General features: G+C 31.3%; 3 protein-coding genes across 10 annotated transcripts; 2 read left to right on the top strand and 1 right to left on the bottom strand.

The window, feature by feature from the left end:
• Position 1: 1 nt before the first annotated feature.
• LOC141659599 (phosphopantetheine adenylyltransferase) lies at positions 2-2,517 on the bottom strand. 2 transcript variants are annotated; one of them, XM_074466560.1, is made up of 7 exons: positions 2,392-2,517; positions 2,145-2,307; positions 1,396-1,467; positions 967-1,026; positions 786-880; positions 516-585; positions 2-368 (listed from the first exon to the last, which is right to left on the bottom strand). In XM_074466560.1, exons 2-7 carry the CDS (start codon positions 2,283-2,285, stop codon positions 261-263), a joined length of 546 nt encoding a protein of 181 aa, XP_074322661.1. In that variant the 5' UTR covers positions 2,286-2,307; positions 2,392-2,517; the 3' UTR covers positions 2-260. The 2 variants fall into 2 exon arrangements, with proteins under 2 accessions (XP_074322661.1, XP_074322663.1); XM_074466562.1 differs by having other exon boundaries at positions 2,404-2,507.
• A 3,991-nt stretch (positions 2,518-6,508) lies between these two features.
• LOC141659596 (tRNA (carboxymethyluridine(34)-5-O)-methyltransferase) lies at positions 6,509-9,906 on the top strand. 7 transcript variants are annotated; one of them, XM_074466557.1, is made up of 3 exons: positions 6,509-6,621; positions 8,184-9,236; positions 9,581-9,906. In XM_074466557.1, the coding sequence occupies exons 2-3, from the start codon at positions 8,221-8,223 to the stop codon at positions 9,663-9,665; spliced, it is 1,101 nt and encodes a 366-aa protein (XP_074322658.1). In that variant the 5' UTR covers positions 6,509-6,621; positions 8,184-8,220; the 3' UTR covers positions 9,666-9,906. The 7 variants fall into 7 exon arrangements, with proteins under 7 accessions (XP_074322658.1, XP_074322657.1, XP_074322654.1 ...); XM_074466556.1 differs by having other exon boundaries at positions 6,524-6,621; positions 8,181-9,236; XM_074466553.1 differs by having other exon boundaries at positions 6,542-6,621; positions 8,153-9,236.
• Positions 9,907-12,791: 2,885 nt separating this feature from the next.
• On the top strand, positions 12,792-13,628 carry LOC141661337 (F-box protein At4g00893-like). The gene has a single exon (XM_074468322.1). It carries the CDS (start codon positions 12,792-12,794, stop codon positions 13,626-13,628), a length of 837 nt encoding a protein of 278 aa, XP_074324423.1.
• The last annotated feature ends 641 nt before the right edge of the window (positions 13,629-14,269 follow it).

Raw genomic sequence — 14,269 nt, 5'->3', positions numbered from 1 at the left:
ATGAAGAAAAGCAATACAGTGGCATTTCTTTTCAGTCTATATTTTTCAATTTACAGAAGACAAATATATAAATTTGACATGTGCATTTAAAATAACTGTTTAGACTTCTAAAAAGCTATATTTGAGATTATTGCGTGGTGGAAATACTAAAGCCCTATTTCACAAAATTTGTGAGAGTGTAAGTATATGGAGAAACAAATTTTAGTTCTACAACTCAGCTGAGCTTCAAGTACTCTGTTCAAACATCTTTGATATCGCTGTTACTCTGGCTGAGGTTTCTCAGTCTTTTCAGCATCAATCCTCCTTAGCGTAGTAGAACTTAACTTGTCTCCTCCAAATTTATCAGAAATTAGATCAACAACTTCAACCTGTACAGATCTCATGATCAAGTCTATTGTTTACAAACTAATTATCACGTTAATTATTTAAAAGCAATGTAATTCTTATAACATGTTATATTTTATAATTTTTCTTTATAGATAAAGCAGAGCTGCAGATGCAGAATTAAGGTGTACCTTCAATTCTGAGAGGTTCTTCTCGACTCTCTTCTTGTTAACTGATAGCCCACCGGGTAATGTCTCTTTGCTGCAGGAAAAACAATTCAAAATACAAGATTAACAACATCAAAAACTTACTTCAATCTAGGAACCATATTTCGAAAATGTAATGACAAAAAGCAATTCTAATAGTCTACAATTTTCATAAACAAATTTAAAACAACGCGATGACCGCCGTAATCACTAATCTAAAAAACCAAAGCACGAAGATTAGATAAATAACAATACCTAACAATAATTGCATCCAAGTTCTCGTCAACAATTGAAGGTCCATATGGATCTGTTATAGGTTCCACTTGCACTACGAGCTCTGGCTTGACAGACTGAAACACAAAGCTCGTAATAACAGGAAGGATATGCAAATTGACCAATGTGAACATATGTAACAAGATTTCATAGGACTTGATACCTCAATAAAATCTTTAACGTTTTGCATACGCTTTCCAATAGGCTCAATTAGATCAGAATACTGCAAAAAGATATACAAACATTATAACTACTAGATCAAAGTTAACCCTAGACCGAGAAAAAAAGAGAGGGGGCATTGTCTTTCAAATTTACATCAATAACATAACAACTGAAAGATGAAAAACATTAGAATATCATTCCTTAAGAATATTAGTACATAACGTTTAACAAAATTCGCAATACAAAAATGTCCCCGAACCGAAATACCACCCAAATTAATACAACCAAGATTTAGGAAATTATAAACGTGAGTCCCATACATAAACAATAGAATTACATGCTTAAGATTGCTCAAAATTCCATAATCCATCGAGTACAATAATATTATCAATGAAATTTTACAAAAACAAAAAAAAATACTTGAGCTTGCCTGTTTTTTAACCAGCATAGGGCCATCGCAAACACCAACAACAATGCGTTCCCTAGCCAGCTCAGCTGCTGACTGCAAACAAACAAACATCAACAACTTCTCTAGACTAAAAAACAAACGAGATTATTCCTCCTAATACACCTGCTCACCTTAGTTGTGAGATATAAAGGATTTTTAATTTAACTACACGATGAGCGTTTTTATAATTACAGGAATTTGTTCATATAATTACAATTAAGCCATTAAAATGTAGTATTAAGTACTTAGCTAAGAGCATCTCCAATGCTTGTTGGCTATAATGGTTGGCTAAATAATTAAAATACTGATTATTTAAACTTTTACTGAACCTGTAAGAGATTGTACTTCAGCGGAGTTAGCTATAATGGTTGGCTATATTTTTCAAAATAGTATGTAATACTTATTTTCGTTTGTTATAACTTATAATAGAATGTTTTGTTTTAACATGTTAACCAAATGATTTGGCATTTTGCTACAGGTATTCAGAGGTTCAACAAATATACCAACAAATATAACAACATCATTCGGTTATCTACAATTTTAGCTAATGGTTTTGCACCATTAGAGAGCATACTATTTTTAGATAATCTCTATAATTATAATTACGGTATAATTACGGTATGACACATAGATTTTTTAGCTAAGGGGTTGGACCATTGGAGATGCTCTAATTACGTACTTAGAAGCATTTTTCCCAAAACGAAAAACATATGATATAGGGGGATAATGACCTTGAGGAAAAGGCGATGACCGTCGTGTAAGCGATCAAAGGTACCACCAACAACAACAGCTCCATACGAATTTCGTGCAGAAACAACAACTCCATCCACACTATGTGTATTCACACATGAATCATCATCAGTTTTCGCCATTGATTGTGTTCGATTCACTAAGCTGTGAAATTAAAGTGTAATTTCAATATATAAACTAATTAATTAACTCATTTCAATTAAACAACAGAGAATTGAAGATACATACTTATATACATACAGATACAGGGCAAGCAGAGCAGATCAGATAGGATAAGTCCAACACTCTCAACTACTTGCTGCTTGTAGTTGCCGTACTAGTTTTAAACACTAGCTTTGTACCCCTGCATCCATAATTATGATTTTTTTGTATATTTTTTTTTTGAATATTTATTGTTAATTTAACTAATTTTTAATAAAATAATTTTATTCCGTGGATAAATTTTATGTTCTTCATTAATAATGTATTTTCTAAAAAATTATACTTTTTGTACTTATATATTTAATTATTATTGTAGTATTATATTTTATATTGATAACCTAAGTATAACATATATGTTATAATTTATTTAATTTCTTTCATTATTTGATTTTTTTTCATATTATAAATTTGTAAATAGAATATTTTAATCATATCATATAATATGTTTACGTAATTATTTTTTTATTTTTATATATGTTTTTCTTAATCTTGTGGAGTTTGATCAAAAATTAGAAAGCTGTTTGGATTTGCATCTTGTAACGTTTATAATAATATTTTTATAATTTTTTAGTTCTAATAATGATTTTCAAAAAAAATACTTTCACTTAATTGTCACAGTACTTTTAAATATATTTTATTAGATTGGTATTTCAATTTTGAATTGTAATAAAAAAATTGTTATTATATTTCTTCCTAATTTTTATGTTTTATAGGATTCATGTGTTCTAAATTTTTTAAAAAAGACAAATTTTAATTTTCATTAATTTTATAAGATACATGTGCTCTAAATGTTTTAAAAGACAAACGTATTATCCTTGTTACAAAACAAAACACATGTAATAGTTATACCTAAATATAAATTAAATTTGTTTCTTAATTTATAAAATAAAAATAAAAATTATCAATTCATAAATATTTTAAATCAAATTGTTTCTTGTATATATATATATAATAATACTTTTAATATTATTTTATACTCCCTCCGTTCCGGTGAGTTGTTTACGTATAATGTTTGCATGTATTTCGAGTTTTCAATAAAGTATAATTTCATAATGTTTTTTTAAAATTTTTTTTTTTCAGAATAAAAGTTTAAACATGAAACTTTTTTTCATAATTTTTTTAAAAAATAAAAATATTATGGAAATACACTTTAAACGAGCATTGAAAAACGTGCCGAAAAATAACTTAAATGGGACCGAGGGAGTATCATTTAAGAAAATATAATTATAATTTCACATAATATTTTATGTAGTTATTTTTATTTTATTTATATATTTTCTTTTCTCAATATTGTGGATTTTGATCAAAATAGTTTTTTATGATTATTATTATATTTCTTCCCAATTTTTATGTTTTATAAATGTGTAATTATAGTTTAATTTCTTAATTAATTATCTATTTATAAATATTATTAGGTATTTTAATGAAATATTAGAATAGATGAAATACATATTGTATATAATATATTTTATTGGATTTGTATTTCAATTTTAATTTGTAATAGTTTTATTATTATTATTATTATTATTATTATACCTACACTTTCACACGTGTTTTCATGGTACTTTAAATGTATTTCATTAGATTTGAATTTCAATTTTAAATTCTAATAATTTATTATTATTATTATTATTATATTTCTAACTTATCATATTAATTTTTTTAAAGAAAATAATACTACTTTAACCCGATTATAAATGATTTTGTAATTGTTACTTATATTTATTTTTATTAAAATAATTATTGCTTGTATTATATATAATATAATACTTTCAATATTTTTTAATATCATTTAAGAATATATATAATTACAGTTCAATTTCTTAATTATATATGTTTGTTATCTTTGGTGTTATTGCTATATTATAACAACAAAGGCAAAAAAAACTCAACTCCAAAGGAGTACCATACTTAGATGCATGCATTTTTGACACATCATCTATTACTACAAATGGAGGGAAAAAGTTTAATAATTGTTGTTTTGTACATCTTAAAGTATCAAAACAATATTAAATTAAGTAGAAGTTAACAAATTTATGGAAATTTGAAAGTAGCATTGGAGTGCAACTTTTATTTTAGCACCAAAAAAATACTTTTCAGTGCCAAATTATAGTAATGGTTATAGCCATTTTGCATCTAGTATTGGACTTGCTCTCACATTAAATATCATTTTTATTTCAACTATTCAGATGATTATTAGTATAAAATGAATATAATATTATAAAAATAATAACTATAAAAGTCATATTTTATAAGAAAATTACAACTTATATAAGATATTAAGCATTATTTGCAACAGTGGTGGGAGAGGGTTTTAGAGATCTGTGATCATAATAAGAGGGCACAAGTAGCAACCATATGCTGGTCGATTTGGAAGGCAAGGAACGAATTGGTCTGGAACAATAATTATAGCGAGTAAATGTTGTAATTGCAAGATGCGAACTGGAGTAAGGTTGTAGTGGAGTCGGATTGCTTAACGATTGTTCAAGCCATTCGAAGTGCAGCTCCGCTTCAATTTCCGTTTGGGCAGATTATTAGTGATTGTCGAAATCTGCTTAAGGATCTTAACACAGTATATCTGTTTTTTGTAAAACGATCTGCTAATAAGGCGGCGCATGAGTGAGCACGCTTGTCTTATTCTTTCCCGTATCGAATTTTTGATAGGATTTCTATACCTATTGAGGTTCATAATGTATTGGCAAATGATTTCTAATCAATAAAATCCCATTGTTTGTTAAAAAAAATAAAATTAAAATGATTATTTACTTACAAATATAATGGGTTAAAACTATATTCTACACATGGAGTCGAATCGAATATGAGCAATGGATCATATTTGGATATTCGGGTAGGATCATTTTATTGAAAATAATATGAGACCTAATTTGAGCGGGTATATGAGTGCTCATATCCGGGATCATATTTTATCCGAGTTTAATTTTTCCGCAAGATTTGGATCATTTATAAAACTGATATGAGACATTTATCCTATTTTCGAGTCAGATATAAAGCGAGATACCTGATACTCCGGATCAATTTACAACCCTAAACAAGGGAGGCTTGATGTATATAACCGGACTAGAACTCTCAAACGAAAATTTAGTACCTGATATACGAAATTATCGAAAATATATAAGTTTCGTTATTTGTTATTTCAATTTTCTGAAGATATGATTAGGTAAAATTTTTGAAGTTATTAAAATACAATATATTACAATTTAAGGGGTTGGAGTTTTTAAATAATAGAGTAGAATTTTTTTATTAATGCGGCCTAAAATCACATTTATAAAATATTTTTATATAATTCATCCAAACAGATATAAAAATTAAGTTAAAATATAATTGTAAAAAAAGTTACATACAAATTCATGTGGTATGGTATTAATTTTATAATGATTTTATTTTATTATATAATATTAAAAGTAGAGATTGTAAATAACAAAATTACTTGAAAGTTTGCATACTTACTTATCTTTATATAATATTTACTTAAAATTACATAAAACATATAATAAACGTAATTAGAAAGATTGCATTAAAATACTATACACTTCTATCCTATAAAATCATTAAGTGTAATTATAGCAGCTTCAAATATTATTTTTAATTATAATCGATCATTATATCCAACTCAGCTAAAGCACATTTCAAGTTATCGATTTAAACGATTATATTAACCAAATAAGATTTTGAAAAAATATAAACGGATTAGTTATCATTTTTTTTAAGGATGAAAAAGCTATCAATTTAAATAATAATAATTTTTTAAGTTATGAAAGAAAATCAGGTGCAATATTCTCAGCTAAATAAAGAAAGTGAAATCCAACCAACATGGTTGTAAAAGTCGATAATCGGTACTAATCGATTTAGGTAGCGATTAGGAATTAATCGGCAAATCGGAGATTAATCGGAATAAAAATAGCGATTATGGATTAATCGGCAAATCGAAGATTAATCGGAATAAAAATCGGATATATTTAAATATTTTAATAATATTTAATATATTTATCTTACTTATTATGAAATATATAATTCAAAAATAATTTATAAATATTAATCGCATTTCAAAAAACAGATCGGTCAAATATTTTTTAAGAAATAATTCGGGAATTTTTTTAAAAATCGGGAATTTTTAGAAAAGTGAAGCAGCAGTAAACGCGCGAGTAACAACTTATTCACTGTAAATCAAAGTCAGCCCTAGTAGTAAATTACGCTCTTCTTGTTGCTGCTGCTGGTTCTCTCTCTTTCTCTTTGAGGGTAAGAAAAAAAATGCCCCTTTGTTTCTTCTACATCTACAGTGATTTGTTTATATGTTAGATTCATTGTTTTGTTGAATTTATAGTGTTTCAAGGTCACTTTACAATACCCACAATTTAGATTTTGTTTTAGTTTTGATTTTGTAAGGTTTTGAAGATGTATGCAAACTGTTTGATGAAAGTCCTCTGTGAAATGTTTGTTGAAATTAGTGTTTTTATAAGCTAGTATATAAGAAAGTGTATATATAAGACTAGATTGTCAAGTGGGGTGTGGTTAATTCTTAGAAATAGATGTTAGGATGCCGTTGTTAGATATACATTTTAAGTTCTTTAAGGCGAGAGAGGATAATAGCAAATTTTGAAAAAATGGCTTGCAAGAATTTGAGCCTGTTACGGTTTCCTTGTCGTAGATAGACAGAAGCATTGATAGTATTGGATTTTCTTTGATTCGGGATTTGCTGAAAACTCTATGTAAGATCCTATTTAGTTGGGTGTTACTTGTTAGTTTACTACATTATTCGAAACAAAATGCATCTGAATGTTAGAACCTTTTAATAGTTTGAATTTGATCATTATGCATACATACACAATCACGTCCCTGAGTACTTCCAATGCAAGTAACTATCAACATATGCACACAAGAAATCTTCAAGTTAGAAACTCGTAAGTGCTTGTCAAAGTAGTTGTTCTTAAAAACGTCTAATATATGCTGCAATTAAGCATCTCAGATTTAAGTATCTTCTCCCTCATAATTCTTGTGTATCAGGCTATAGGTGTTGTACACTATTTATGAGACATACATAAAAAAGCTTCCTATTTGACTATAAGCTGGTTTTAATAACTTTCATGTATAAATCTAATTAGTTTCCATTTAAATCTGTGTTTTAAAATGATTATAAATTTATTATTCAATTAACATGCTCGTAAGATATTTATGGTGACCAAGGAAGATTCACCTGAATGACTAATAACTTGGAACACGTAATATCTCGATTGTAATAGATTTGTTCTGTATAAATAACAAACAAATTTTCCCTCGCGCTGAACATACCATAGGTAGCCTACTAATTCAATTGGTTGACCTTTGATCTCAAACTTGGACAACTTTACCAAGGTGTTTTGGAAGACCTAGATATCTACATAAAGGCTGCCATCAATTTTAATCCGGTCCTTTTGGGAGATAGCTGGTTACAACAATGATAATGCGGAGTTAAGAATTGAGAAAGGTGAGCTTGTTCAATCGAGCAGGTTAAAGATAATCCGAGATTAAGATGTAGAAAAAGGCAATAAATATCCATTACAGTTATGGGCATTTTTCTTCTTAATTGTAGTATTGGTTTCCCTTTTACTCATTGATTTGTTCTCTGATTTCATTCTGGTTTATATCTTGCTACACTTGCCTTTCGTTTTTTTCTTAAAGGCACGGGAATTGCAAGTTCGCTTCTGTCTGTTTTGTTATTACTTTTTTTATTTATTTTAAAGTTCTTATTTTGGTACGACCGGACTGCAAGTATATTTGTTATGACTCACAGGGATGGTCATTGGTGTTGTGAATCTCAGCAGGTGGTTGAAAGGTACATCTAGTTCAAATAAAATAGTTATGAGTGGTTTCAAAACATGTGGTTCCTCTGATTTGGGTGCATCTCTTATTGGTGGAGAGTCTGGTGCTCAGGAGGAACAGTCTGTATCAGTGAGAGCTAGCGCTGTCCTTGAAGAATGTTTAGCTTCAAGTGTACAATCAACTCCAGAAATCGAAAAGAAATACGTTCATCGTGTCTATGATGCAATTGCTCCACATTTCAGTTCTACTCGCTTCGCCAAGTGGCCAAAGGTGGCTACTTTTTTGAATTCATTAGCTCCGGGGTCTCTCATACTGGATGCTGGATGTGGCAATGGGAAGTATTTGGGCTTAACTGCAGATAGTTTTTTTATAGGCTGTGACATCAGTGCTCCACTTGTTGGTATATGTGCAGATAGAGGGCATGAAGTAGTTGTTGCAGATGCTGTAAATCTTCCTTATCGAACTGGTTATGGTGACGCAGCTATCTCTATTGCTGTTTTACATCATCTGAGTACAGAGATTAGGAGGAGAAAAGCAATAGACGAATTAGTCCGAGTTGTCAAACGTGGTGGCCTTGTTCTAATTACAGTTTGGGCTGTGGAGCAAGAGGACAAAACACTTCTTAACAAATGGACACCACTAACAGATAAGTATGTCGATGAGTGGATAGGACCTGGCAGTCCCCGGACCCGCAGTTCTTCACCCTTCACTCTTGGCAGTTCTTCGTCCTTTGCTCTTGAAAGCATCCCAGAAACTGAGGAAAATGGGTTAAAAGAGAAGTTAAATAACTTCAGGGATTCGTCTTCTGCTATGAAGGGTTCAGAAAATGGGCAAATAGCATCTGAAGGAAAAGATCACTTGGATTTTGAAGCTGGAGAAAAAGGCGAAAGCCATCAGGAATATTTTGTTCCTTGGCACTTGCCTTATCATCGAGCTGAAGTGAGTGGAGCTTCTGTAGGTGCTGTTGCAAATGGTCTGGCCAAGAAAGATGATAAGAAGGGGGCTATAGTGTACAACAGATACTACCATGTTTTTAGTCAAGGCGAGCTTGAAAGGTAATTCATGATGATATCATATAGGCTACTTAATTGAAGTTAGTCTTTTGTCTTTAGTCAAAGTATTAGAAAGAGATATAGCAAAACCAAGTATCCAAAAGCACAGGGAAATTTTTGTTTTTTAAATTTATATTTTTAGACTTACTATTGGGTTTATCTGTCATTGTATCCTTTCCAAGTGGAGTCCACTTTTTACGGATAGTAGTAATACAGACAAGTATCATAGTACAATATACACAAGTATTCTTTTTATCAGGATGTTACCATATTTTTGCACTGCTTGAAGGCTAGCTATAAACCTTTCCATTGCTAGTAACATCATCGTTTGTGGTCTCCTTTTGCAGGTTAGTCTCTGGTATGAAAAATGCAGTTGTTGTTGATCGTTTTTATGACAAATCAAATTGGTGCATTATTCTTAGGAAGACGTAGCAACTATGAAATGTGCAAGTATTTCATGTTTAAGGATTTGCACAAAGTAAGCACTTTTTGCTTATACAGATATATTTCCATACCTTGTGCTTTAGGTTCTTTGTGTATGTATTTCTTTCTTGGCACTTGTGGGATTGCGTTAAAAGCTTCGTTGCTGGCTGAAACATTTTTCTTGTTCAACTGAATCAAATTAATCTTTTTCTATTTTTTATTTCAAATATGTTCAGTTGACTCAGCATCATTTTTGGGTTCTTGCTCTTTACAAGTTGCCATTAATATATCATTGGCCACTTTGTTGGCCAAATTTCAGTTCCACTGTGCATCGGCCCTGTTGAATATTTTTAGTAATTAAATGGCAAGATAGGTGGGTTTAAGGCCATGCCTATTTGCCCTATCCTGGGTCGTATCAAGCCTTGGCTCTTCGAACGTGACAATCAATAAAAACACTCTGTTTCATTTATCTATCTGTCTTCCTTTGTGTATTTCACTTTGGTGTATCACATTGGTTACCAAACATTCATTTCTTGGAGTTCTGTAGATAAATTTGAGAGCTACCACGACGTCAATCAACTCGAAAGACTACAAACTATTGCTTTGTAGACTGTAGCTTTAGACAGAGTTGTTTGTTCAAAGTAGCAAGTTTTAATATTTCTCTTGAAACTGTTAAAGGAATTTTCTACCTAAACAGTAGTAATTGTTTTAAACTTTATACAATTGTGCTGTTTAAGTAGGCACTTTCGTGCATCATCTCAACAAAGGTTTAATTATTTAAACATAATTGCAACATGACACGAGGTAATCATATGATATTGTTCATATGATTTCCTTTTGAGTACAATTTATTTAGGCAAGTTTGCGCGTCTGCTCAAGTCAAAATGTTTTATTGCTGGTTTTAGTTTTACATCGGCATTATCTTTTAGCATATTCCTTAAATGCACAAATCTATTAGATGAAAGTGTGGAATCTGAAGTAGGATGCTGCTGAAGTCCCCAACTGAGTCAAAACCTGTGACAGTCATTGATTGGATTATAATACTTTCTAGTGTAAATATGCCTGTATTTGTAATCTGAGCAGAGATAACACAAACAAACATCTTCTTTTGCTGCTTGATTATATTTCTATCCAGTTGCCGACTGAAGAAGACTTCACCCTAGTGTCTGGTCCATCCGCAATAATTCTTCGTTAAGCGGTAACCTTCGTATATGGCAGTTATCTTTATAAGCCCCTAAGGCTTCCAGTTTTAGATATCCCCAAATGTTGTATTACTCTTGTATACAATTATATATTCTTATTATTCTACAATCTTTTGATATAAATTATGTTAAATGGAAATAGGAAGAAAAAGTTAATGTGTTTGAAGGGCATAAATACATTTTTCGCCCTAGGACTCGGAAATCCTTGAGCCAGCCCTGCCTCGATAAAATCTCCATGCATAAATGCTTATGATACTCGTCACTTATACAGATTCGTTTCACTTAGCTTATAGGTGTCATGCATCAAGAGTCCTATATGCAGTAGCAGATTGTGTACATGTCCTTTTGGTGAATTGTGATGATTCAGACCTGGGGCTCACTTCTACTCCCTCAGCAGCAGTGATAGTATGCTATCTGAGCTTACATCACAGCTAAATTGTTAAAGTGCATTGCGGTTTTGGCCAATTGGGTTGTGGTCCACCGGAATATACTTTGCCGAACCTTTTTCCATACTTCCTGTGACTTTGATTCTGATCTCCCTACATTGGGACAGCTTTTAATTGCTCAATAGTCAGTTTTATTTCTCTGGCAATTACGTTTTACCTAGTCCTACTCCCTTTCCTTCGACTGTCATATTTGTGTCTGATCTCATGCCTTCTGCGGCTCTGCCTAGCATATCAGTCAATGTGTGAATTAGACCATGCTCTTGCATACACCGTTTTTTACTGTTTCTTGACCACTAGATATACTAGCTTAAATCCCGTGCGATGCACGGGTTCCCATTAATATTTAAAATTTTTATTTATCCTATTATATAATAATTTTAAAATATTTATATAAATATATAATAATTATAAATTTATAATAAACTAATAGGATAACCCGTGATCATATTTTAGTAAAATAAGTATATTATATCTAATACTTTAACAATTTAGTAGTTTAGCGAATATATAACACTATTTATTTATATTTTTTTAATAATAGGATAAGCCGTAGTTGTAGTTTAGTAGGATAAGGAGACTGTGTGTGGTAGTTTAATAATTTAGTAGTTTAGCAGATATATAATACTATTTTTTTTTACTAACCAAAATTAGGGAATAACCGTTGAACCAAATTATACCCCATTCCGGTTATTATAGTATAGTATAGATATAGTGACATGAAATTGTTTTGTTTTCCTAGTACAACCTGCTTACAGCTATCTCAGTAATACTTCTTCCCAGTAAGTTCACAGTATAAGTTGCACAGAACTTAGCCTCACACAATGCTCCTATTTAGGCCCATTACCTTTCCCAACATGATGTGTAGAAAGTGCTGTAAAGAAAAGCGCCGGTGGTAAATAAATTATAAAATTTCGAGATTGGTAAAACAAATCATTATACGTATTAAGAAAATGATGAATATATCATTATACGTATAATTAAAATTAGGATGAAATTACGAAATTATCAATATACGTAGTAATTGGTAGATGTACACGAATTAAAATTTGTTTTTTTATGAAAATAAATATTTGTTATTATATATAAGGTTGTAATACTTAATATTCTTATTGCCGTTGCATATGACATTACAGTAGAACAACAATATTAGCTAATTAACCCTTCCTGCGAAAAAGCTATATCCTCTAGTTGAACTAGTTCCAAGTCAAATAGGATTTGTAAGCCTGTATGCTCTAATTCCGAGTTAAATAGGATTTGTAATCGTAAGCCTGTATGTTCTAATTCCGAGTTAAATAGGATTTGTAATCGTAAGCCTGTATGGTCTGTTTCCGAGTCAAATAGGATTTGCAAGTACAACAATACATTATATATACATGATTAGGGTTGGAAAAAGAGATCAAAAAAAGTTAAAACCTTCTTGTTTTTTGTTTTTTTATGTTTCGAGAAGCACAGAAGAAACTGAGGGTAAGGAAATAGTTTGTCGAAAAATGGATACGATTAGAGAAGTTTTATGGTCTGAACTCGTTGCAGATTTGTTAGGAGACATCATTGGTAGACTTTGTGTTGCTGATCGTGTTCGTTTTTGTGCAGTTTGTAAGTCCTGGCGAGATGCCAAACCTGTTATTAGTACTGTTAGTACTAGCACATCAATGTTAGCGTGGTTTGTAAGTGTTGGTAGTACGAATCAGAAACCTATCAGGGCTATAGAATGTCGTCTCTTTGATCCATCATATTCTGTAGATAAAGCAGTTTCTGTTCACACAATATCGTTCACTGAATTAGGTATTCCAGTTCATTCTTGGAGCCGTATTGGGACTTTCTGCAAGCAAGGCTGGCTATTTATCTCCGTTAGTGAAATAACAGGATCTTCTGTTTCTCATGTATACTTCATATTATTGTCTCCTTTAACCAGAAAGCTGAAGCAACTTCCTTCTTTAACCGCTTCAAGGTATTTTGAGCAAACATTTTCTAACGACCCAGAGTCTGCCGATTGTGTGTTCTTGCTCTTGGCGAAGGTTTCACCTGAGTCTGATTCTTTCACTGTTACAACGTGTCGCGAAGGTGATACAGAATGGACAGTCAGAAAATTTGAAAGACTCGAGGGTTTTGTGTATCCCCGGCCTATTTACACTAGGGGATTGTTTTACATAATTTCGTGCTATGGAGAATTAGCATCTTATGATGTTAATGAGGAGAAAGTTCAGTACGAGAGTTTATACAGAGATGGCGGTTTTGCTAGAAGGGATTCACATACGCTATACAGATTACAGAGTGTTCACGAGAAACGGAGAGCTCGTGTACAATTATCTGTGCAATGGTACTAAAAGGTTTGATTGGTCTAACAAGCTCTAGATTCCTATTAGCAGCTTAGCAGATCCCCCAGCATTGATTGTTAATGACGAATTTAGTCGTGTTGAAGATACGATAGAGTTTGCAGATTCCGAATGCCAGTGCTCGTCGACGAGTTCTAGTTTAGCTGATCATCTGATGTATAATCCATCAGAATGTGTGTTAGTATTAAGCAGGTTGGAACCAAGTCATTCTTTTGGTTACAACCTCCTCCCGTTCACTGACAACTCCGTTTCCGTCGAGAATTGAATGGAGTTTCCCCGTATTTCGACCGGAGAATCTAATAGAGACATGCTGTGGAGAAACTATGGATGCATAAGGGGGATCAATAAGCGACGCGGGCCTTGCTAACTGTCCAAAATCATTGAAATTCTAATTTTATTTTTGAAATAATTTGGATTGATACTCGTAAATATTATTATTTATTGGAAGTAAAATACATTGTTTTTTATATATTTTTTATTTTATTAAAAGTAAAATACAATGTGTTTACCATGTTTGAACCGCAAAAAAATATTATTTGACTAGCATATTATTTTATCGAGGTTCAACTGTATAAAAGAATTTGTACTTTCCGCTCCGATAGTCTCTTTTTTTTGGGTGATGGCCCTAAATA

This window comes from Apium graveolens, chromosome 5, assembly GCF_009905375.1.
Source record: "Apium graveolens cultivar Ventura chromosome 5, ASM990537v1, whole genome shotgun sequence".
Taxonomy (NCBI): domain Eukaryota; kingdom Viridiplantae; phylum Streptophyta; class Magnoliopsida; order Apiales; family Apiaceae; genus Apium; species Apium graveolens.
Note: the sequence above shows the minus strand (reverse complement) of the source record. Positions and strands in the feature narration are given on the sequence as shown.